Below are 22934 nucleotides of genomic sequence, written 5' to 3' on the forward strand. Positions count from 1 at the left end.
CTTTAAGGTCTCCTCAGCAGGAGATGAGGAGTGGGGCTGGAGCCTGTCCTGCACTGGGAAGAGAGCACCACGGACCCCTGGTCCCACTGGCTTGTCTTCAGAGCAGGGATAGGATGCAGGCTTCTGGGCGCCTGTGTTAATCAGCCTGTGACCTGCCCCGTCCCCACCCAGGGCTATGCCTTCTCCCAAACCCACGACCTCTCCCACCAGTGGTTTCCTGGGAACCCGTGGCCCCTTGTTTTCCTGTGGGGCTGGCACTTGTCTCCACAGCCTTGTCTATCTAGCAGGAACACAGCCCAAGCCTGTGGGCTACCATGTGTGCCCTTCATCTGACCCCTGACAAAACACTGACGTGCCACTTTATTTCCCAGACAATGCTTTGAAACAGGCAGGGAATATCTGAGTCCCACTTGATCTGCTGAAACAAAAGCACAGCCAGGCTACTGGTGCACCCTGCTCTCAGAGCCACCCTGAGATGCTGCCGCAACAACTCTGGGCTCAGGATGTAGGAAAATGAGTCACCTAGCCCAGAGAGCTGCACCCAGGGAGGGGGATTGTGATGGGTAGCTGGGCATCCACTGGCCTTGGTGGGCCCAAGTGAGCATAGACCATGATCCTGTTCATCCAGGGGGGTTGCTGCATCTCCTGTGAAGACAGATCTGCCCACCATTCCATAAACCCAGCTCTTGCCAGGTCCCAGAAGAGTACAAGAGGAAATGACAGGGCTTCCTGCGCTATCAGGGTCAGGCTCAAGGCCAAGGGGAGGAGGGCTTATGGCTGTAGGCTCTGTCTCCTGCTGCTCCCTCAGCCTCTCTCTTTCATATAAACTTCAACCTGTGCCCTTAGCAAGGTAAGCACAGCCACCCAGGTGCACCTCACAACAGCAGAAAAGGGTGGGCCTCACCCCTAGACCTCCCCCAACAGGCCAGAGCCACATGCCCAACCTGAGCCATCACTGGGAACAGATGCGGCACCAAGTTGGCTTCAGCAGTCAGGATTTGCCTAGAGGTGCAAGTGGGTCACCCTTCCTGCACCACACAGGGGAGGGCGGGCAAGAGCAGACGGAGCTGGCTTGGCCAAGCACAGGCATGTGAGAGCAGCACCGGGTGTACGGCCAGCCTCTGAGCTCAGGACTCACCCCCAGTGCTCCAGATCCTGAAACTGATCGCCACCCAGCAGCAACCACAGCTACTTCCTGGAGCCATCAAGGCTTCTCGCCCAGGCCTCAGGATGGAGGTGGCATTTCTGAGCCAGCCTCGGCAGCCCTCCGGGATCTGGCCCTACACACCTCCCTGCAGCCCCATCCAGTCAACGTACAAAACATTTCCATTACCACAGGGTGCCGTGCTGTGGCCACCTCCTCTTTGGGTTCCAGCATCACTGAGAAAGGTAGAGTGGGCAAGGATGGAGTGGGGACCCCAGAGGTGCTGCTGGCCAGACATGGGGATGAGGGCCAGGGGAGCTCACAGTGACAGGCAGTGAGTGAAGGCTTGCATCTGTCTCAGGAGCAATGGAGGTGACAATCATTGCAGATATTCTCGGTATTTTACTGTATCTGCCTAATGACCCTCTGAAGAACATACATTATTATCCTTACACATGGGGAATCTGACGCATGGTGAGGTGGAGGCAGAGTTAGGTCTTGAAGCCATAAAGTCTGGGGTGATCAAGGGAGGGACTTGGGTTGTGAGTCCTGGGACCATCAGATTCACTGGTCTGGAGCTTAGAAGAGAGGCCTGAGGCCCTTGGGGTCATCAGTCAGTGTGGGGTTACTCTGTGAGAGCTGGTGGGCAGGCAGACCTTGGAGAAACCTCAAGATTCTCTACAGGGAAGGAGGAAGGAGGGGGGGCAGCCTGAGAGCATCTGGTTTGTTGGGAGGGGACCCAGCCCACTGTGAAGGTGCAGACCTGCACGCAGATGTCTGAAAGGCCACGGGTCCCAAAATGAGGTGGCCATTCCTCTAGAGAAAGGTTGAGTGGAAAGCAACTGTCTCTAGGAGGCAAGAGTGGGGATTTTCTTTCTTCTCTGACATCACTGCAAGTGGTCTGTACAAGGAATGTCTTGATTGTGCAATGGAAAAAAAAATTTTTTTTAATCAAAACAAGCCAAAATAATAAAGTAGTGCTCCGCAGAGCTCTGGCCACCTTCCCGTCCCCGCCTTCACCGGCTCACTCGGCCCAGCTTCCGGCTCCAGCAGCGTATGTGCTTTTGGCTAAGAGTTTTCACACGATAGGAACCCTCAGAGAATTGCTCCACACCCCTGCTGCTCCCTGTTAAGCTCCATGACTCAAATTTTGTTGCTGCATTCAGGGGAAGTCTAGTGAAGAAAATGAAATCTGAAAGAGGTCCGATAACCCTGTCCATTTTTATGGTTGTTGTTGTTGTATATTCTGTGCAATCTACCTCCCTCTGCTTGTACATAAAGTGACACTCTTGTTACTCAGCAGGTGATCCGGGGAGCTGTTGAGAAGAAAACAGTGGCAGACTTCAAAATTTAAAGGAGCTCTTCCAATTTTCCTGATCCTTACAGGTAACAGATTTGCTTGCCTGCTTAGGATAATGTCTTCAAAGATGCAAATTTATTAATTAGGGTCACATGTACATTCTTGCATAAATAGGATATATAGCTGCCACCTTTTCTCCACGCTGCATGTTCCACAGGTCACCAGATCCCACTGCTGCACCAGCTGCTATGTTGGCATAGCTCCAAGGGCACCCTGTCCCCACCATCTCCTGGAGATAATCATTTTCCTTGATTTCTGGTTTACTTTTAATGGGTTTCTTTTGGAAAAATAAATATATGTATGTGTGTGTTTATATTTTCTCATACAAAAAGTAGCATACTAATACACTCTTTTGTACCTTGTTATTTTCACTTAACAATATATCCTGGGAATCAAACCAAATCAGCCCATAGAAACTTTCGTTTCTTGACAGCTACATGGTATTCCATTCTACGGATATATGAGAATTAATTCAGCCAGTCTCTTATGGGTGAAGGATATTCCAGCCCTTTGCTATTACCAAGTACTACCTCAGTGAAAAGCTTTTATACATATTACTACTGCACGTTTGTGCAGGTGCAGCCTCAAATGTTAACTTTAACTACTGGGGTGTGGATGTTGTCTGAAACCTTGTGTGTGTGTACGAGGAAGGAAGAAAATGTGATGTGTGACTCCCTTGGAAGGGTGGCTTGATGTCTCTGCAATAAACGGTCTTATCTGTTGAAAACGAAAAAATGAACAAACCTTGATAGTCTGCTCTGGGTGTGAAAAGCATGGCGCCCAAGGCTTGGAGGGAATCAAAGAAACAAAGATGCAAGTGGCTTTGTCTAAGAAAGACACACAATCCTGAGGTGGGAGAGGACACATGGCAGAACCAGGTAGGACCAAGAGAAAAGCACTAAGAGTTCAGTGGAGGTTTGGGCTTCTAGAAACATGGTAGCCAGAGGCACAACTGTAAGTAGTGTAAACACTGCTCTCAGGTGCTCTCACAGCACCCCCTGCCGACCTCAGAGATGCCCACCGCACACACTGAGTAAAAGCCATGTAAATATCAAAGAATAGGGTGGCCTCAGCTCCCATCTGTATTCCAACAGAAAAATTACTTATGCCCACTTTGCATAAGCTACATTTTGTTCATATCCTAAAAATTATCCCATCCAACAATGCAATATCATGTCTATGCTTCAGAAGATGTTTGGGGGACTCACAGCATCTTACAGGGTGAGGGGTCAGAACGGACATTAGACACTGCTGCTCACCAGAGCACAGGACTCCCAGGCAGAGGCTTCAGCAGGGGTCTCAGCAGGAAGACAGACGAGCAGACTGTTCAGTGTCCATGAAACATGTGGGACCCTCAGAATGATGAAGCGCTAAGGGGGGAGGGGAGGCAGGGGGGGCGCTCAGCCGCAGGAGCAGTGGGATCCAGAAGCTGCCACTGTTGTGCCCCCAACTGCACCCCAAGGGTGGACCCAGGCTCCCAAACTACAAAAAAGTGGCTTGTCTGTGCTGCATTTTGCAACCTAGTAACTAAAATGATGCTCTGCTCAACATCAGCCCTCCTGAGCCAGCATGGAGCTGCCCACCTGCCCAAACCCTGCAGGTGGCAGAAAAGACATGCTTTCACTAAATAGGTTGTCCATAGCACCTCCACAAACCAAAGACCCAAAACACGAAAAGTAAGTGGAACTTGCATTGAAGGAGGGAAAACCATAGCCCGAGAGCACACAGAATGGAACAAAAGGTGAAGTGGCCCAGGTTCGAGTCAGCAGGTGTCTGGTACAAGGTGGGAGCTGGGGCACCTGACAGAATGATCAGTGTGGATCTCAGGAGCAGACACACTCACACCACAGACTGCACACACTCACACACATGTGTGCAGATTGGACAGTGCACTCAATGGTATTAGTATGAACAGATCTAGAAAGTAACCATTTGTAAAACCAAGTTGCTACCTACTGTCATAGTATACCTATGTCTCAAAACAGTCATATTTATACAATAATGACTAGAAAAAGGTACGTACATACCTACACATGTAAATACATAAATTATAGAAATAACGTCTGAAGGTGTTTGCTGCTTTCTTATCTTACCTGTATGAGACTGATTTTTATTTTACAAAGTTTGGTTCATGGTTTTAGTGATGAGCAACAAAGGCAAATGTGGAAAGGGATCCTTCTAACCACTAAGGAAATTACTATACTAGTATTTTCACAAGGCATGTTGAGAAAATAAGCCAAATCCAGACGGGTAGGGTGGGGTACTCAGTCAACCAAAATCATCATGTCTCCATCAGTTCTTGTTGCACAACAAACTTCTCCAAAAATTAATGGTTTGTGGGGTTTTTTATTTGAGAGGGAGAGCCAGGGAGAGCAGCAGAGGGAGACAGAGAATCTTAAGCTGAGCTGAGAGCATGGAGCCCAACGTGGGGCACAATCTCACAACCCTGGGATCATGACCTGAGTTGAAATCAAGAGTCAGACACTCAGCCAACTGAGCCACCCACGTGCCACCAAAAATTAACGGTTTGAAACAAGGATCACTTATGAGTTCAGGACTGTGGTCAGCGATTCCTCTGAGTCAGCTGAAATTCTCTGGCTAGTAGTATCAGGCTCACTCCCACATCAACAGTCAGCTGGCACTCCACAACAGGGTTGGCAGGCTGAAGAATGACCCCCCAAAATATCAAGTCCTAATCCCTACAAATGTTGTCCTATATGGAAAAGTGATCTTTGTGGATGATTAAATTGAGAGTCTTCAGATGGGGACTGTCCTGGAAAGCATTTTCCAGGTGGGCCCTAAATGAGGGTCCTCATAGGGAGGGTCCTGGAGAGAGGCTCCAGACAGAGGAGAGGAGGAGTTGAAGATGGAGGAGGAATAGAGCCATGCTATGTTGCTCTAGAAGCCGGGAAAGGCCAGGAGGCTGAGCCCCACTCCACACCCTCCCCACCTGTACCCCAGCTGAGCCTCCACAGAGGATGCATAGCCCTGTCGACATGATGGGTTAGTCCAATGTGACTGATTTTGGACTTCTGACCTCTAGAAGTGTAAGAGGATACATTTCTGGTTTTCAACAAAGTTTGTGGCAATTAGTTACAGCAGCCATAGGGACCTCACTTCTGACTCGCAGTTCATGCTAGCTATCACTGGGCCTGGTGTCTCCAGCAAATGGCCTGGGCTTATTCACACAGAGGTGGGCAGCAGAGGATGGCAGGCCCAGTGTAAAAGCACTTTTCAAGCCACTGTCTTCTTGGCCAGAGAAGTCATGTGGACCAGCCCAGAATCCATGGCTGGAGAGGAACAGATTTTACAGAGGCAAAGTCACATGGCAAAGGGGCACACTTACGGGGGCGGGGGGGGGGGGGGGGGGGGGAATTGGTAACTGCTCTGAAATCTGCCACATATCAGCTCCTTCGTCTCCAAAAGCAAGTCAAACAGACTTCCAACACTACAGTCCCACCTTCCAGTGCCTCCAGTGCCCTCAGGGACTCTTTCTCCTTCTTGGAACACTTTTCCAGAGCGCAGTGCTCTGGCTCATGAGCACACTGGGGTGGTAACATCACCCTTACGGCTCCACGGGATGGCCCACGGCAGCTCTCTGGGGCTGGGGTCCTGTGCCCAGGGCTCCGGGCAGCTCCCTGAGCCCATTCGCTCTGCACCCAGTGGAGATGGCACCATGCAGACATCACCCAAGTTTGCTGCCCGCATCTTTGGAGTGGTGGCCACCACTCCCAACAGAGCCACACCTGGGGTGGCAGAGGAGCGGGGCCAGTGATGCGAGGTGGTGCCGGACAGCACACACCGAGGTCCCACAGGCACAGTGGCCCCTCCTTTGATGGGAATGGCAGCTCTGACCATTTCTGAACTGTTTCTGCTACTGTCACAGAGAGTAGCTCCTGGCTTCTGCGGAGACAGATGACTTTACTGACCTCATCAGTCACTTGGCCACACTCTAGTGTTCTCACTTTTTGTAATGTGGATAAGCTAAGACTTTTCCAAATCTTTAAGTTCTGCTTTCTTTTTGCTTAATAATTTCATCTTTAAGTCATTTCTGTCTTCTCACATTTTGTTATAAGCAGTCAGGAGCAGCCAACCCACACCTTCAACACTTTGCTTAGAAAGAGCCAAGTACCCAATTTCATCACTCGCAAGTCCCACCTTCAACAAAACCCTAGGATATGAACCCAACTGAACCTAGTTCTTGCCACTTTGTAACAAGGATGGCCTTTCCCCCAAGCTTCCCATTACATGCTCCTCCTGGTTTCTGTTGCAGGCCTCATCAGAATAACCCTCACCCCCCACATTGCCACCAACATTCTGGTCAGGATTACTCAGCAATTCCTCTGGATTAAAGCTCTCTACAGCCCTCCTCTTTCCCTTCTGAGCCCTCAACAGAATCACCACTAAAAGTCCATGCACAGCAGTGGCTTTTTCTAGCTCCTCAGAACACTTGCAGCCTCTGCCCATCACCCCATTCCAAAGCCACTTCCTCATCTTTCAGGTGTTGGTTACAGCAGCCCCTCACTCCTCTGTACCTATTTCTATCTTCATCCATTTGCTGCTGGAACAAAATAGCATGGACTGGATGGTTTATAAACAACAAAAACTTATTCCTCCCACTTCTGGGAACTATGCCCCTGCTCTCCATGGCGGTCTTATCCCTGCCCCTACATTCCACAGTCATTCCCACCTCAGGACCTTTGCTCATACCATGCCTCTGATCTCAGCATCCCCTGGATCTTCCCAGTGCTCGGCCTCTGTCATTCTTGCATGTGTTCAGATGGTGCCTGTGGAAAAGCAGCCCTGGCCATCCAGGGGCTGTGCCTGTGCACCCACAACCCCCCACTGGCTGGGCTGGCCTCATCCGAGCTTTGCTGCGCTGCATCTGAGTGCCTCCCTTGCCAGACTGCAGGCTCCAGGAGGAGGCATGCTTCCCATCTTCTTCACAGCTATGTCCCCAGCACTGAGGGCAAAGCAGCTCAACATTCATCAAATAAATAAACTGCAGCAGTTAAGGGATCAACCCAGGGAAAGTCCTTGGTCACCTAGGAGTGACAGGGCTGTGTGCCATTGAGCATTTTGAGTGGTTTTTTCTTACTTGGGGCGGGGGGCTATAAATTCTTCCTGGACCTTCTCTACACTACCAAATCCAGTAAGAGTATGTGAGAAGCAGTATTGTGCCTGGACAACCACCCCACCCCCCACCCCCGCCCCGCGTCCTGGAACTGTGAGCCAGCCGCACCTTCTTCGCAGGCCTCCCCAAGGGCTCTGTCACGCTGTGTACTTGGGAGCAGAGGCTGGGGTGGCCTGGATGGGTCTGTCCCTTTAAAAACAGCCCTGTGTGGTTCTCAGCTGGGTCTTGGCTGTTTGGTGGGTTCACTCTGCAGCTGAGTCAGTGTCACTAGGGCTACATCACCTGGGGGCTCACCGGGGGTGAGTGGTGACACACAGCCTCTCTCTCCCACCCAGGTGGGTTTCAGGAGGCGGGAGCAGAGGTTGCTGGGAGAGGGAGAGCCAGTCAGCCCGCTGGCGGCTGGGTCAGGCGACCCCTCACTTCTGCAGCAGTCGCAGGCCCCGCCCACGTTCAAGCCCGACAAGGTCACGGTGAGGAGGACAGGTAGGAGGGAGCTGGTGCCACCTGACTGACCAGGCCACGTGCCCTGGGACCACAGCAGGCCTGGCCACTGTGCAGAGAAGCCCCCGAGGCTGTTTCCCCAGCAGCCGCCCACCTTCCTCCACAAAGCTCAGAGGACCAGGCGGACCCGGAGCCTGCACCCATCCATCCCAGCTCCTGCCTGCCTGCCCCTGCCGGTGAATCCCATGAGCTGCTGGAGGACGGGATGGGGTGGCGGTCCTTGAGGCCGGGACTGTAGACAGGCCTCCTCCTCCCCTCCCCCTACTACTTTCCCGAAAATAAACAAACCTCACTTCAAACAAAGTCAGGAACCCCTGAAGGGGAAAGAGCCTCACCACTGCGCAGCTCAGCAGAAGCGGGATCTCCTCTCAGGGGCCAAAGCAAGCGGCCCTCGCCTGCAGCCAATGAGAAGCAGCCACCACCCTCCAATGGGCTTTCGTTCCAAAGCAGCCCCGCCCACCCCCTTCTCTATAAAAGAGCCTCCCCGGGTCATTGCCCAGATTTGCATGTGCTTCTCCGCTGCTTCCTTTCACTGTTTTGCGGTTCCCCTGTTGCTCCCGGGTAAACTCATTTTGCTGGTGAAACAACCGACTATATTATCTTTTAAGGCCAACACTTTCCAGGCTGTGAATCATCCAGCCCTGCATGAAAAGTAGAGAAGCCAGCTTGAGGTCTTCAGTTTTGTCTCTCATCTATTTATTTGGTGGCGTACGCTGAATCAGTTAACAGTGTTAACAGTGTCATAAGTCACTAAGATCCGTTGTTTTGTTTGTTTTTGCTGGCTACATGGCCTTAAGAAGCAACCAATAAGGAATTTTGCCCTTCAAAAAACATTTCTTATTTGCTCCTAAGCCTATTTTTGTTTGATGTTGCTTTGGGCTTTGCAGTGCTATATAACCCACTTCCTGGGTTTCCAGACAAGACATGAAACTTCCTGGGTTTCCAGACAAGACATGAAACATATAACAAGCGTGAAATATGTTATAAGAACAACCTGGGAGGAAACCCACCTGGTCACCAAATTGGCTTCCCTTTATTGAGATGTGTTGTCTTTCAGGTTGCATCTGAGAAAAGTATAAGATGTTTTTAAATGTTTTCTGCTGAGTTTCATAAATATGCTTTTGGAACAATTTAATGTGAATCTTATGTAATCTACCATTGATCTCAGTATGTGATCACACTATATTATGAGGTTTGTAAAATGTTTACATTACAAGGTCACCTGGCTGGCTCTGTTGGTGGAGCGTGTGACTCTTGATTTGGGGTTGTGAGTTAGAGCTTCATATTGGGCTATTTTTTAAAAAATAAAATTTTTATTTTATTGGTGGCCCAATTGGTTGGACATCCAGCTTCGGCTCAGGTCATGGTCTCGCGCTTCATGGGTTCAAGCCCCATATCAGGCCATCTGCTGTCAGCGAGGAGCTGGATTTGGATCCTCTGACTCCCTCTCTTTCTGCCCTCTTCCTTGCGCATTTTCTCTCTCTCTCTCAAAAATAAATAAACACTCGGGGTGCCTGGGTGGCTCAGTCAGTTGAGTGTCCGACTTCAGCTCAGGCCAGGTTCTGGCAGTTCGTGGGTTCAAGTCAAGTGTCAGGCTCTGTGCTGACGGGTCAGAGCCTGGAACATGGTTTTGATTCTGTGTCTCCCTCTCTCTCTTCCCCTGCCCTGATTGCACTTTGTCTCTCTCTCTCAAAAATTAACATTAAAAATTTTTTCAAAAATAGTTAAATAAGGAATTTAAAAAAAATAAAGAGTATAAATTATTTTTAAAAAGAAACTCTGAAAGGAAAATGCAGAACTGATGCTATATGCATTCACTAATTCCTGAAAAGTTGGATTAGCTCATCAGTTTGCATTGAATGGAAACACTGTTCAAATTTGTGAAATGTTTATTCACAATTCCAAGTATTTTCTGGAAAAAAAACCAGTTATTCATTCAACACATATAAGTATTACAAGAGCTAGGATACATCAGTGAACAAACATGTTGCCCTAATGAAATTTATGTCCTAGTGCAGAGATGGGAATGTAGAAAGAATAGTTGGGTTTATTAAGGAACAAACTTGGAAGCGTGTGACTTTTGTCTTGTATACAAAGGGAGTATGAGGTGCACTTGAAAGATGCCTAAAAGAATTTCAACAAATACAATTTTACCAACACAAATTCAAACTGTTAAAAGATTTTTTAAAACTTTTTTAAACTTGTATTTCTTTTTGAGAGAGAGACAGAGCACAAGCAGGGAAGGGCACAGAGAGAGGGAAACACAGTATCTGAAGCAGGCTCCCGGCTCTGAGCTGTCAGCACAGAGCCCAATGTGGGGCTCAAACTGGGGAACCACGAGATCATGACCTGAGCCAAACTCAGATGCTTAATTGACTGAGCCACCCAGGCGCCCTGTAAGATTTTTGATATGGAAAGTCAGTACAATATGTTAATAGAATTATTTATATCTACTTATACATATATGTAAACATGCAAGTTTTTAATATTTAATAAGTTTACTTATTTTATACTTTTGTTGATGAAAATATCTAAACATACACAAAAATAGTGCAATGGGCCTCATACACATCAGCAGCTTAGACAATCCCCAGCATTTTGCCATACTTGTTTCACCAATCCTCACCTTTCTTTTTGCTGGAGTAATTTCAAAGTAAACCCCAAACATCATGTCGTTTCACCTGCAAAACCATCAGTTGCATCTCAAATAAAAAAGACATTTTCTTACCTGACCACAGTGGCATTTTCACACCTATGAAAACTCACCCTAATTTCTTAATGTCAGTTTGTGCCTATTTCAAATTTAAACTTCCCATATTGTCCAAGAAAGAAAACGTTCTTTCGGTTTTATTCATTGGCTTTATTATGATCAGGACAGTGGCACGCACACTGTATTTTGTTCCTGTGTCTCCTAACCCTCTTCCTGCCACAGCTCCCTCCCAGCCCACCCCACCCCCACCCCCTAGTGTGAGTGCGGACAGGATCTGTCCTGTCATTGCCATGTCAGGTGGCTGAGTCATGCATCCCCCAGAATTCCTAAATCCAGACCTGGCTTCTGCAGATGCTATTTCACTAGTCCTTCTGCCATCTGTGTTTCCTGTAGAGTAGAAGTTAGCTCTAAATGTTTGACTAGATGCAAGACCCTTTTTTTTAAAAGAATATTTAAGTAACTAAATATGTTCTTTAAAAAACGAATGGTACTTGTGATGGTTAATTTTGTGCCAACTTGGTTAAGCCTATTTAGTCAAACATTGTTCTAGATTTTTCTATGAAGTTATATTTTAGATGTGATTAACCCTTAAATCATTAGACTTTGAGTAAAGCAGTTAACCCTCTCTAGTCTGAGGAGCCTCATCCAATCAGTTGAAGGTCTTAATAAAGAGAAGACTGATCTCCCCGGAGAAAGAGAGGCTTCTGACAGCAGACCACCTGCAGACCTGAACTGACCTGTTCTGGTCTCCAGCCCATGGGGAGAGAGGAGAGGACGCCAATATGCACAGATACTGATGACGAGGATAAAGGTGTAAATGATGTAGATGGATATGTAAATAGAGAGAGATGATACAGATACACACACATAAACCCTATTGGTTCTGTTTCTCAGGAGAACCGTGACAAATACAGTACTTTGTAAGGGAATTTTAAGGGAGAATATTTCAACAAAAATAGCTCCCCAAAATATGAAAAGGGCAAAATGAGACATCAAATTAATACAAAATAATGCTGAAAATATTGAAGTTATGCTTGCCCCCTTTTTGTCTCTTCTGTTCAGATTGAACTTTGATGAATTTTGGAGGTCCGCTGCTACACTTGGTTGGAAAAGAGTGAACTGTTGAGGGCTACAGCCGTGTTTTCCTATTTACTTATTTATTTTAGTAGAACTCATTTAATATTAATTATGTTCTAGCACACTAAAAACAAACACATTTATTCCTGCTAGGGCTTCAAGCAACCTCTACTTTTATGTATTTTTTAATGTGTAGCCAATTTCCTTTTTGTAAAGTTGGCGATAATAATATCGGCCTTAGGATGCTACATACAGAGTCTGGCCCCAAACAGATCATCAATGATCATTGCCAATGATCATCATTCTCATCAGCGTCACTGCAATTCTGCTCTGAATCCATGCTGAGCTCCTCACATAGCAGAGAATGCATTCACTCTGGTGTGAGTGTATGAAATGGCATTTTAGTTTTTTAAAAATGGGACTCTTTCCCAGGCCACACTTAACAGGACTCCCAGCTGATGTAGCCAATCTTCCCCCAAAGCCAACCTTTTGCTCTCCCCAGAGGTCCCAGCTCCTCCCGCATTACTCACGGCCCTCTGGGCTGTGTGCAGTGGAGCAGAACAGCTCAAATGAGGTTCGTGCATTAGGGAGAAAGCAAGGGCTGCAGGGCAATGAAGAAACCTGCCCATGCCTGCCCGTCCCCGCTCCTTCCTGACCCACAAGGGGCCTTCTCTTAACACACCCGAAATTACCATCTGTCACGCCAGTGCCTGTCACAACATGTGGTCAGTCGGGTGCCTGCCTGGCAGCTTGGCGACCTTGGGGAAACCTCTTAACCTCTCCAAGTTCCATTTATTAATCTGTAAAAGAGGGATAATGTGACTTTCAGGGCTCTGTGAGCATCTGCATTCATGAGTGTGAACGGAGCTGACTACACCAAAGAAAGCCCAATAAAGGCAAATGGACAAACAGATAAATAGACAAACAGACGGATGGATGGACAGAGGGACAGACAGACGGCTGGATGGAGTGTATCTCTTGCCTTGCAGATTCCAACACATTTCCATATACCTGATCCTCACTACATCCTTGTGATAAGGGCAAGGAAGGTGAAGTCTGCTTGAAAATAAGGCCACCATCCCAAGACCCTGGAAACCTGGCTGGTTTCCACAGTGACTTGCAGCATATCCTGCTTACTTCTCACCACGCTGCGAAGTTGAGGACATGTGTCTTGCGTTAGGTCAGTATTTCTTGCATGAGAAATGTATGGACAATTTCCAAAAAAAAAAAATTTTTTTTCACTAATGTCAACCTAAATTATCTTTATCATATAACTTAAATATATGCTCATATAAACCCAAAACAAATGCATAAATTGAATACCAATAAACCCTTGTGCCCGAGGCCTCCAGGCTGCCACAAGCCGCAGTGAGGGAGTGGGGGGGGGGGGGGGGAGTTCCCAAGATGAGCTGCACAGCAGGAGGCCCTCCCACCTACTTCCTCAGGTCTGGTCCAGGACCATCAGGCCTTTGTATGGACTCTACTTTGTACTTTCCTAATTTCTTGTGAAAGTAGAGTGGCCCTGGTCACAAGATGGATGCTGGGACACAGCATCGATCCCAGATGGGCTTCTTTCAACATGTTGGGTCATCACAAAGATGACGTCATGATCTTTAAGATCCCAGGAGAAATGTGCAGACAGGCAAAGGGCAGCATCTAACCCAATGCCCGCCCTGGCCTGTCCTGGCCCTTGCCAGGGCAGAGCCACGAAGTCACCCTCTGACCTTCCTACCCTACAACTGTCCTCACATCTGCCCTTTCTTGCTCCTGGGGAGGGGATATCCCCAAAGCCTCCTCTCTTCCCACGCAGATAGCTTGCTGTTCACCCAAGGCAAGTGGTGCATGCAGGCCCTGCTCAGGGCGTCAGCCATGCTGTGCCCACTGGCGGCTCTGACCCAGGACCTGGCCCCTCCCTGAGGGCTGACCCTTGCTCCAGGGCTGGCAGGGCTGCCGAGGTCCTCTGGTATGGCCTCGGATGACCAGCAATGTGCTTTCCACCTGTCCTCTCCTACCTGGAGGCTGACCTGTAGGGACAGCACCAGCAGGCTCCCTGGCCCTCAGTTTCCATTGTTTGGAGACGAGCCTTGTCCCTCTCTCTTGGGAGGCCCCCCAGCCACCTGCAGGTTTTCTCATAAACTCTACACAGGAGCCCGTGTGCAGAGATGGGGTCCCGGCCCGGGATCCCAGGTCCCAGATCTGCTGGGGTCCCGGCCCAGGGATCCCAGAGCCTGGACCCCCTCTTCTCCTCTCAGCAGCCACTGGCCAATGCCTGAGTGTCAGCCTTGGGGTAGAAGGAGGCCAGAGTTCACTAGCTCTGCTCATCTCAGGGAAGGAATATAAATCTTCAACAGGACCAGCCAGATGAACCCAGGCTCCACCACCTGACTAAGGGGCACCCAGAAGCAGGGGAGCTAAGGAAGCCCCTCTGGACCCACCAGACAGGGGTGCAAATTCGTTCTAGAGGTGTGCGGGGGCCAAAGCCCTTCAGCCATGGCTCCCTGTCCCTGTCCCAGCCCCTGCCAGGCACAACATGAGGTGGGGATGCTGGGTTGGAGGCCATGAATTTCACTTCCCCCACAAAACCCATGGAGAGAGGAGGCAGTGAGGAAGGAGGCCCATGCAGGGTCAGTAGGAGGAAAACAAGGACCTAAGTTTCCATGTGGGGGCCAGTCACCAGTTTATCTGCTGCTCCTTCTTGCATTGCTCCAAAGACAGTGGGCAGAGCTGATGGGCACAGAGACCCCTCTGCTAGCCACAGAGCACAGCAGTTGTCCCGGGGACACCGGTGAAATGTCGGGAGGGCTGTCTTCAGGGCAGCAAGGCCAAGAGCAATTGAGGCACAGTTGGGAGTGGGAGACTGACACAAAGCTGGAACTTGACCCAGGTAAATGCCCAAGTTCTATTTCCAGGCTCCAATTCACTAAAGAAACCTCCAAGAGCCTCCTACTTAAAGAAAAAGCGCACCAGGTACTTCCACAGACAGAGAACCTACTGGCTTCAATGGGCTGCAAGAGAGCCAAGCAGTGTGCCTCAGTGAGGGTGTCCACAGACAGACCTACAGTCCTCTGCTGGTGGACACAGGCTCTCAGTCCACCCATGGCCAGCGTCCTCAGGCCCCTCTGCCTCTGCACCAACCGCCTTCCACAGTCAGGTTTATACCTATGCTGTGCCTGGACCCACCTCAGCTGTAGGGTGGGGAGGGAGTTCCTGCCCTTGGTGCTGGCTGTGGGGTGACTTGTGTGGAAGAATGGGCCCCGCAGGGCTGAAAACACCGGTGCTGAGGTGTGGGCCTCTCATCCCCTTTGCCGAGCAGGAACGTTCACACTCAGAGAACCCCTGGTGAATGGATTGGCCAAGATGAAGGAAAAACTTGAGAGGCCGGACCCAGGCCAGCAACAGCCCTTCAGACGCCCCAGCCTATGTCTGCCTGAGGCAAGGGGGAGCCGAGAACCTGCTGCTGCAAACCTGCCGTCGCCTGGCAGAGAGATCACGGTGGCTGGTAGTCCTGCGGCCTGGGGTCTCATCTGAGCTCACATGGCTGCACACACATTAGTTAGCTCCCTGCTGGGCAAAAAGGCTGCTGATGGAGTCGGCAGCTGAATTCCAGAGAAAGAAGCCCTGCGCACCCGGTCTGGACCCCTGGGGCGCCATCTGCATGTGTGCCAAGCATGTTTTGTAAAGAACCAGCCAAATGCATCTCACACGAGGTCTTCCTGTCACAATATTGAGATTGCTTCGTGGCCTCTGGGGTCAGATGCTCACAGCTGTCAGTTCAAGGATGCAAAGGACTCGGTGCACAGAAACCACACAGCGGGGACCAGGACCAGTGAGCAGACAGGTATTCCTAAACACAACTTGCCCCAAGCAAGGGCCAATTGCTTGTCTGCCCAGCTCCAGAGCCAGAAAGGAATGGCAGCTAGGACTCTGGAGAAGGGCTGGGAGTCAGGGCGTTGGAAAGCTACTCGCACTCTGGATGACATAGGATGGGGCTCTGCAGCTTTTTCGGCTGTAGCTAGAGACTCTGAGGGGCTGAGGCAGGGAGGGCCCTGGGAGGACCAGTGCCCAGAGGCTGTGGAGACTCCGACCCCACAGGGCCTTTGCACTGTTACCCTTTGCCTGCAGAGCCTACTTTCCTCAGGCCACCTTCTCAGATACGTGTCTTCTACCCGCCCTCTGAACTACACCCAGACTGACAGCGTCTCTCACTCCTGATGTAAGCATCCAGAACATTCTCTTCACAGCTCTACCATCACCTGACCTGCTGAGTTTGTTGGCTTTGTTCTCCAGAGTGTAGAAGCTCTCTTATGGTTGCTTTGTTTTCTCGATGGATATAGAAAGCATGGCCATCATCTCAGACTTGGGGCTTCAAGGAGGGCAGGTGTGACACCACTGATGGGTCCTGGCCCGACCAGACCCCAACAGACCCAGAAACATGTTTGGTGTAATGTTACCATGAATGAGAAACCATGTTTTAGAAACATTTGAATATTTGATTTGGTGTAACATGAGTAAGCGTCTCTTCTAAGTCTTTTTTTAATATCATTTTTAGAAATGGAAAAATTTTAGATTGCATCTATTATCTAATTAAAACTTATTGTAATGTAGCCACACATTTCTTCCACCCTCAGTTTTAGGTTTGTAAGTATGTACACATGTTCTCACTAAAGATAAAAAGTACATTTTTAAAGGTTATTTACTTATTTGCAAGGGAGAGGGGAGACAGAGAATCCCAAGCAGGCTATCAGTGCAGAGCCCAACACAGGGCTCAATCTCATGAACCGTGAGATGACCTGAGCCTAAATCAAGAAGAGTAGGGTGCTGAACCAACTGAGCCATCCAGGCACCCCAAAAAGTGCATTTTAAGTCTAGATAAGTAGTGTACCATTCTTTAACCAAAGGAGGAGGGGGTGTTTCATTCAGTTACATTTCCAAGGACTGCAGTCAGAGCCGCACAGGTTTTCCTTGTCACTACAGACGTGCTGCAGAGAGAGCCCTGGCTAGACTCCAGATGTGCTGCAGAGAGCAAGCCCCATTGACGAGAAGGGAGCACCGTGAGGACCAAGCCCCCGTGCACCCAGACTGGGCTCCCGCCTGGCACAAGGGCTGTGTGTTTGGCGCCCCTGGGCAGGTCAGGGCTTCTGGGGAGCACTGCCTTTGTTCTTTGGTTGCGATAGGAACCTTGAGTCACAGGATCAGCCAGGGAGATACCCTTTGTAACTTCCGCCAGCCCTCTGACACCCACTTCTCTCCATTTAGGATATGGCTGTGGTGAGGGGTAGGTGGTGAGAGGGGGACCCTCAATTCCATGCCACTGTGGCCCTGCCCCAGTTGGTGAGCCAGCTGGAGACAGAGCTGTTTCCCTGATGGTGCCTCACCTGTTACTTAGGACCTTCACCCTTTCCCTGGATTCCTCCCCAGCCTGGCCCTTCTCGCCGTCTGCCCACTCACCTCCAATGCCCAGAGGACGGTGGCCCGGTGGGGCTTCATGGACCCAAGCCTCCTGCACATCCTCACAGGGCTGGAGTCTCAGCCTCTCCTCCTGGGAGATCTCCACATTTTACAGACAAGCTCCAACCATATCTGCAAAGTGACCTCCTCCTCCCACACCAGATCACCCAAGCACAGTCTCCATCCTGCTCCACTGCACCAGCCTGTGGGCTCACCCATCCCCCACTTGGTTTTCAGTGGTCCCTGGCCGTCCCAACCATGTGTTTGCTCCAGGAGCCACACTGACACTCAGTTTCCTTGGAACCCATGGCCACAGACACCCTATGACAACAGGTGACTCGGCAAGTTCAGGCAGTTCTTCTGGGCTGCACCTCCCACTTGGTGCTCCAAGGGATGTTCCGTCCTGCTGGCTTGGGTCTGCCTCCCCTTCCTCCTGTCCTCCAGGGTGGAAGCTCATCTGTACCATCTGCTTGGTGTCTCCCAGGTATTGAAAAAAACCAGGGGCTCTGTACCCTGAGTACCCCATACTCACCATGGCCATGGCCAGGGAAGCACCCCAGGAGCCCAGGATCAGACATGGAAGAGAGGGCAGCAGGAGGTGGAGAAGAGGTCATGGGACACAGCGAAGTGGTGGCACAGGTGTCAAGAAGAATGAAAAATAAAGTTTGTAGAGTCAGCGGGGGCACAGCAAGTAGTCTGCTAGCAAATGTGTGACTGGAAGCCAATACGAAGAGAGAAAACAGGGCAGAAACAAGTAAAGCAAAAATCTCCAGAATGTTCTAAGACTGATGAATAATATCAACCCACAGATTCAAGAAGCTCTGTGAACTCCAGGCTGTTTTAAAGGTTTACACAGAGGGGCAACAGTTGGTTAAGCGTCTGACTCTTGATTTCAGCTCAGGTCATGATTTCACAGTTCGTGAGTTCGAGCCCCACATCAGGCTCTGTGCTGCCAGCACAAAGCCTGCTTGGGATTCTCTCTCTCCCTCTCTGCCCCTCCTCTGTAGTCACTCACTTTCTCTCTCTCTCTCTCTCAAAATAAAATAAAATAAAGATAAAAAATAAAAATTAAAAGTTTGCAGGGCACCTAGGTGGCTCAGTCAGTTAAGCATTCACCTTCGGCTCAGGTCATGATCTCACAGTCCGTGGGTTTGAGCCCCACCTCGGACTCTGTGCCAACAGTTCAGAGCCTGGATCCTGCTTTGAATTCTGTGTCTCCCTCTCTCTCTGCCCCTCCCCCGCTCACACACTGTCTCTCACAAATACATAAACATTAAAAAAAATTAAAAATACAATAAAATTGGGGTGCCTGGGTGGCTCAGTTGGTTAAGCGGCCGACTTCGGCTCAGGTCACAATCTCGCGGTCCGTGAGTTCGAGCCCCGCGTCGGGCTCTGGGCTGATGGCTCGGAGCCTGGAGCCTGGAGCCTGTTTCGGATTCTGTGTCTCCCTCTCTCTGACCCTGCCCCATTCATGCTCTGTCTCTCTCTGTCTCAAAAACAAATTTAAAAAAACGTTAAAAAAAAAATACAATAAAATAAAAAGTTTACACAGAAACAATGTGATAAAAATGCTGAAGACCGAAGCCGCGGAGCAAGTGTTAAAAGCAGGAGGAAGGTGGGTTTGGTGGCAGAGCCACCAGCCAGGAAAGGGAAGGGCACCAGGGCCCTCACACCCACCACCGTCTTTCCCTCCCCAGAGAGCAGCAGGGTGGGCTGCTGTCCCAGTGGGTATCCAACCAAGAAGGGTCAAGGGTCCTGAGGAGCTGGTGGAATTTACCTCGCTGGGTTTTAACCCTTTTGTTCCTCCAAGTTCTCCTCTGGAACGCAGTGTCTACAATGTGCCTGTCCCGTCGCCGTTCCAGAATCCTGCCCCAAGGTCTGGCGTAGAGGTGGCTTTGGAGCAGGTGCTGGAATAGGTTGAGACTCTGGGGCTGTTGGGGTGGAATAAATGTATTTTGCATACCAAAAGGACCTGAATTTTGGGGGCCAGGAGGCAGGATGCTATGATCTGAACTGTGTCCTCCAAATTCCGTATGTTGAAGCCTGTCTGCTCCAGCTGCCATAACAGAAGATCACAGACTGGGTGGCTAAGGTCATTTCTCATGGTTCTGGAGGCTGGGAGTCCAACACCAAGGTGACGGCATGGTGTCTGGTGAGAGCCTGTTCCGGTTTCCAAATGGCCTTCCCACTGTGCCCTCACTTGGAGCAAGGGACCAGGTGCTTTCTGGGGTCTCTTTTATGAGGGCACTAATCCCACTCATGCAGTCTTCATCCTCATGACCTAATCACCCCCAAAAGGCCCCAGCTTCTAACACCGTTGCATTAGGGGATTAGATTTCAACACGGGAACTTTGGAGGGACACCAACACTCAGTACATATCAAAGCCCTAACCCCCAATGTATCTGTATTTGGAGACGGGGGCTTTAAGGAAGCAGTTAGGTTAACTGAGGTCACTGAGGTAAAGCCTTCACCCAGTTGGATGTGTCCTTACAGGAAGAGACACCAGAGAGCCCATGCTCCCTCTCCCCGCCATGGGAGGACACCTGGAAAAGGTGGCCATTTAGAACCAAACTGTCCTGGCCCTTGATCTCGGTCTTCCCAGCCTCCAGAGTTAAATTCCTGTTGTTTCAGCCACCCAGCCTGCGGTGTTCTGTTCTAGACACCTGAGCAAACTAAGAGACTTTAAACCCTGCTGGCAGAACAAGCAGACAAAACTATCAGTCAGGACCTAAGTGTCTGAAGAACACAACTGATAGACGTGACCTTAATGGTGTATTGAGAGCTCCATGTCCTCTTACAGGACACACCTTCTTCTCAAAAACTTGCGAACACCACTCAGGTTGTTGAAACCACTCAGGTTGTTCTCTGACCGTGGTGAAATTGAGCTAGAGATTAATAAGGAAAAATAACTAGAAAATCCCATCTTTTGAAATTAAGCCAAAATTTCTAAAAAAAAAAAAAAAAAAAAGCCCATGGGACAACAGAAGAAATTGGAATTGGAATTAGGAAATACCTGAAACCAGGAGACACTAAAAGTGTATCGAGATGAGTTGTTGCAGCTGAAGCAGCTCTGGAGGAAAATTCAAGAGTCGGAAAGGAAAAAGTTAAAAACCAATGATCTAAGCATCTACCTCATGGGGGAAAATTGATCTCAACCCCCTCCCTCACATCAGTGACAGAAACCAAGGCCAGGTGGAGTGCTGATTTATGTGCCAAAGGTAAAAACAATGGAAGCTACGGAAGAGACTTCAGGAGAACAGCTTATAGATCTTGGAATAGGAGAAGATTCCTTAAACAGGACACAGGAGGTGTTACTCATAAGGAAAAATAATGTCAAACTGAACAAAATAAAACTTAAGAAAGACTTCTGTTTATCAAAATACTCCAAAGAGAGGGAAGAAGAAGCCAGAGTAGAAGTTCACAGAACAAATCTTTGAAGGACTCCCAGCCGGATTACATCAAGAACCCCCACAAAATTAATGAGAAACAGACAATCAACCACTACATCCATACACCCACCAGGCCGGTGAAGATGAGAACCCCAGATGACAGCAGGGACTGACATGTGCATCGCAGTGCCCTGCAGGCCTGCCGTATGGACATAAGGCTCTCTGACTGTGAAGGACAATCCGGCCATTCGTACCCGGGTAAGCTCAAGTCCAGGTGTGCCTCCAATAGAAACGTGCACATACATTCATGCTCCAAACACACACCCGCACAGACCCCATTAGCTGAACACGGGGAACAATGCAGCTGTCCAGCAGTGGAGGAAGACCCGCAGAGAGTGGTACATAAGACAGCAGGACACCACACAGCAACATGAAGGCCATGTGTGCACACAACCCACGGACGAGTCTCACAAACATCACGAGAACTGAGGAAGGCAGACACAAAAGGGTACCGTCTTACACTGCACAGGCTGCCACACCAGGCCACCCTGACTGAGCAGCTTCAACATTAACTTATTTCTCATGGTCTGGGACTGGACATACATCAGGGCACAAGCCCATTTGGTGACCCGCTTCCTGGCTCTCAGACGGCCTCCCCCTACTGGGCCCTCACGTGGGGGCAGGGAGAGGTGCCCTCTGGACACTCTCCTAGATGGGCTGATCCCCCACTGATCCCATCGTGGGGGCCTCTCCTTATGGCCTGACCACCTCCCAAAGGCCCTGACCCCTAATATTGTCACTCTGGGGGTTAGTGTCCAACCTATGAATTTTAAGAAGACATAAACTGACTGAATACTCTTTAGAAAATAGACAATTTATAATTCCACTCATATAGCGTTCAAAACCAGGCATACCAATCTACACTGTTAGAGGTTAGGCATAACCCTTGGAGGGTACTGAGTGGAAGGGGCACTTAGGTCCCTAGTGGGTTGAAGTGTCTTGGAGTGAGTGCGAGTTACATGGATGTCCACTCTGTGCAATTTCACCCATCTCAGGGCAACGTGGGTGGTTCAGTCAGTTGAGACTCTGACTCCTGATTTTGGCTCAGGTCAGGATTTCAGAGTTTGTGGGTTCAAGCTCCATGTCTGGCTCCAGGCTGAGGGTACAGAGCCTCACTGGGATTCTCTCCCCCACCCCGCCCCTCCCCTGCTCATGCACTCGCTCTCTCGCTCTCTCTCTCTCAAAAGTAAATACATAAACTTAAGAAAAGAAAGAAATTTCACCCATCTGTACACATGTGACCTATGCAGTGTGGGGTATATACTTTATAGTTCAATAAAAAGCTAATTAAAATTCAAAACAATACACACACAAAAATGTAGACACATACCTACAGGCATGGAAGTTTCTTCATATTAGATGAGAAAAGTTACAAAGCAATGCATATAGCATGATCCCATGCTTGTAAAAAGAACGTGTGTACACAGAAACAGGACACACGCCAACATTCATTTATTTAAAAATATTTATTGAGCACGTGCTATGTGCCAACACATAATTTCTTTGGAAGACATCTCTACAACTGTACTATCCATGCAGAGTCCCGTCACATGCATGGCCACCGGCAGGTCCTGCACGGCCTTGTGCAGTCCCACATTCCGCATGGTGAGGGAGGAACCAGGGCAGCAAAGACACCATGAACACATGATGCGTGAACACTTTCACAGGCGTACAAGGTTGATGTGTGTGTGTGTGTCCTACGAGTTGTGAACTAGACCTAGCTTAGGGACACGGCGCCACCAACTTACCCACAAGCCAGCACTGTGGACACCTGGAAACACAGCCTACTTCTAGAGGACAGACACGGGCAGTGACAGTGGTGAGGGAGTTCCCGCCGAGCCCAAGCACAGCCGTCTGTGAAGGACCCCACGGACAGACTGAAGCCCACAGCTCCGGGGGGTACCCCTGTCAGGCCGAGAGAGCTCACGGCTTTCGCAAGAACATGTGCTCACATCCAAGGACATCCTCATTCACTCAGGCTCATTCCTGCACTATCTGCACGCTGCTTCCCACAGAACTTCAACTGTCATCTCCAGATGGGAAAGACTTTTTCTCCAACCTGAAAAAGAAAACAAATCAATCAAATAATAAATCACTTTAGTCTGATTAA

At 49.5% G+C, this 22934-nt stretch overlaps 1 protein-coding gene across 5 annotated transcripts in view; it reads right to left on the reverse strand.

The window, feature by feature from the left end:
* Window positions 1-22271: 22271 nt before the first annotated feature.
* The window catches only part of PRMT2 (protein arginine methyltransferase 2), a 72678-nt gene continuing 72015 nt past the window's right edge, over window positions 22272-22934 (reverse strand). For all 5 annotated transcript variants that reach the window (XM_040483667.1, XM_040483666.1, XM_040483668.1 and 2 more), the window contains one exon: window positions 22272-22883. In XM_040483667.1, the coding sequence (XP_040339601.1) occupies window positions 22851-22883 (33 nt within the window). In that variant the 3' untranslated portion in view covers window positions 22272-22850. The remainder of the gene's footprint in view (window positions 22884-22934) is intronic.

Source organism: Herpailurus yagouaroundi, unplaced genomic scaffold (genome assembly GCF_014898765.1).
Source record: "Herpailurus yagouaroundi ecotype Mexico unplaced genomic scaffold, PumYag 162, whole genome shotgun sequence".
In the NCBI taxonomy this organism is placed as follows: Eukaryota; Metazoa; Chordata; class Mammalia; order Carnivora; family Felidae; genus Herpailurus; species Herpailurus yagouaroundi.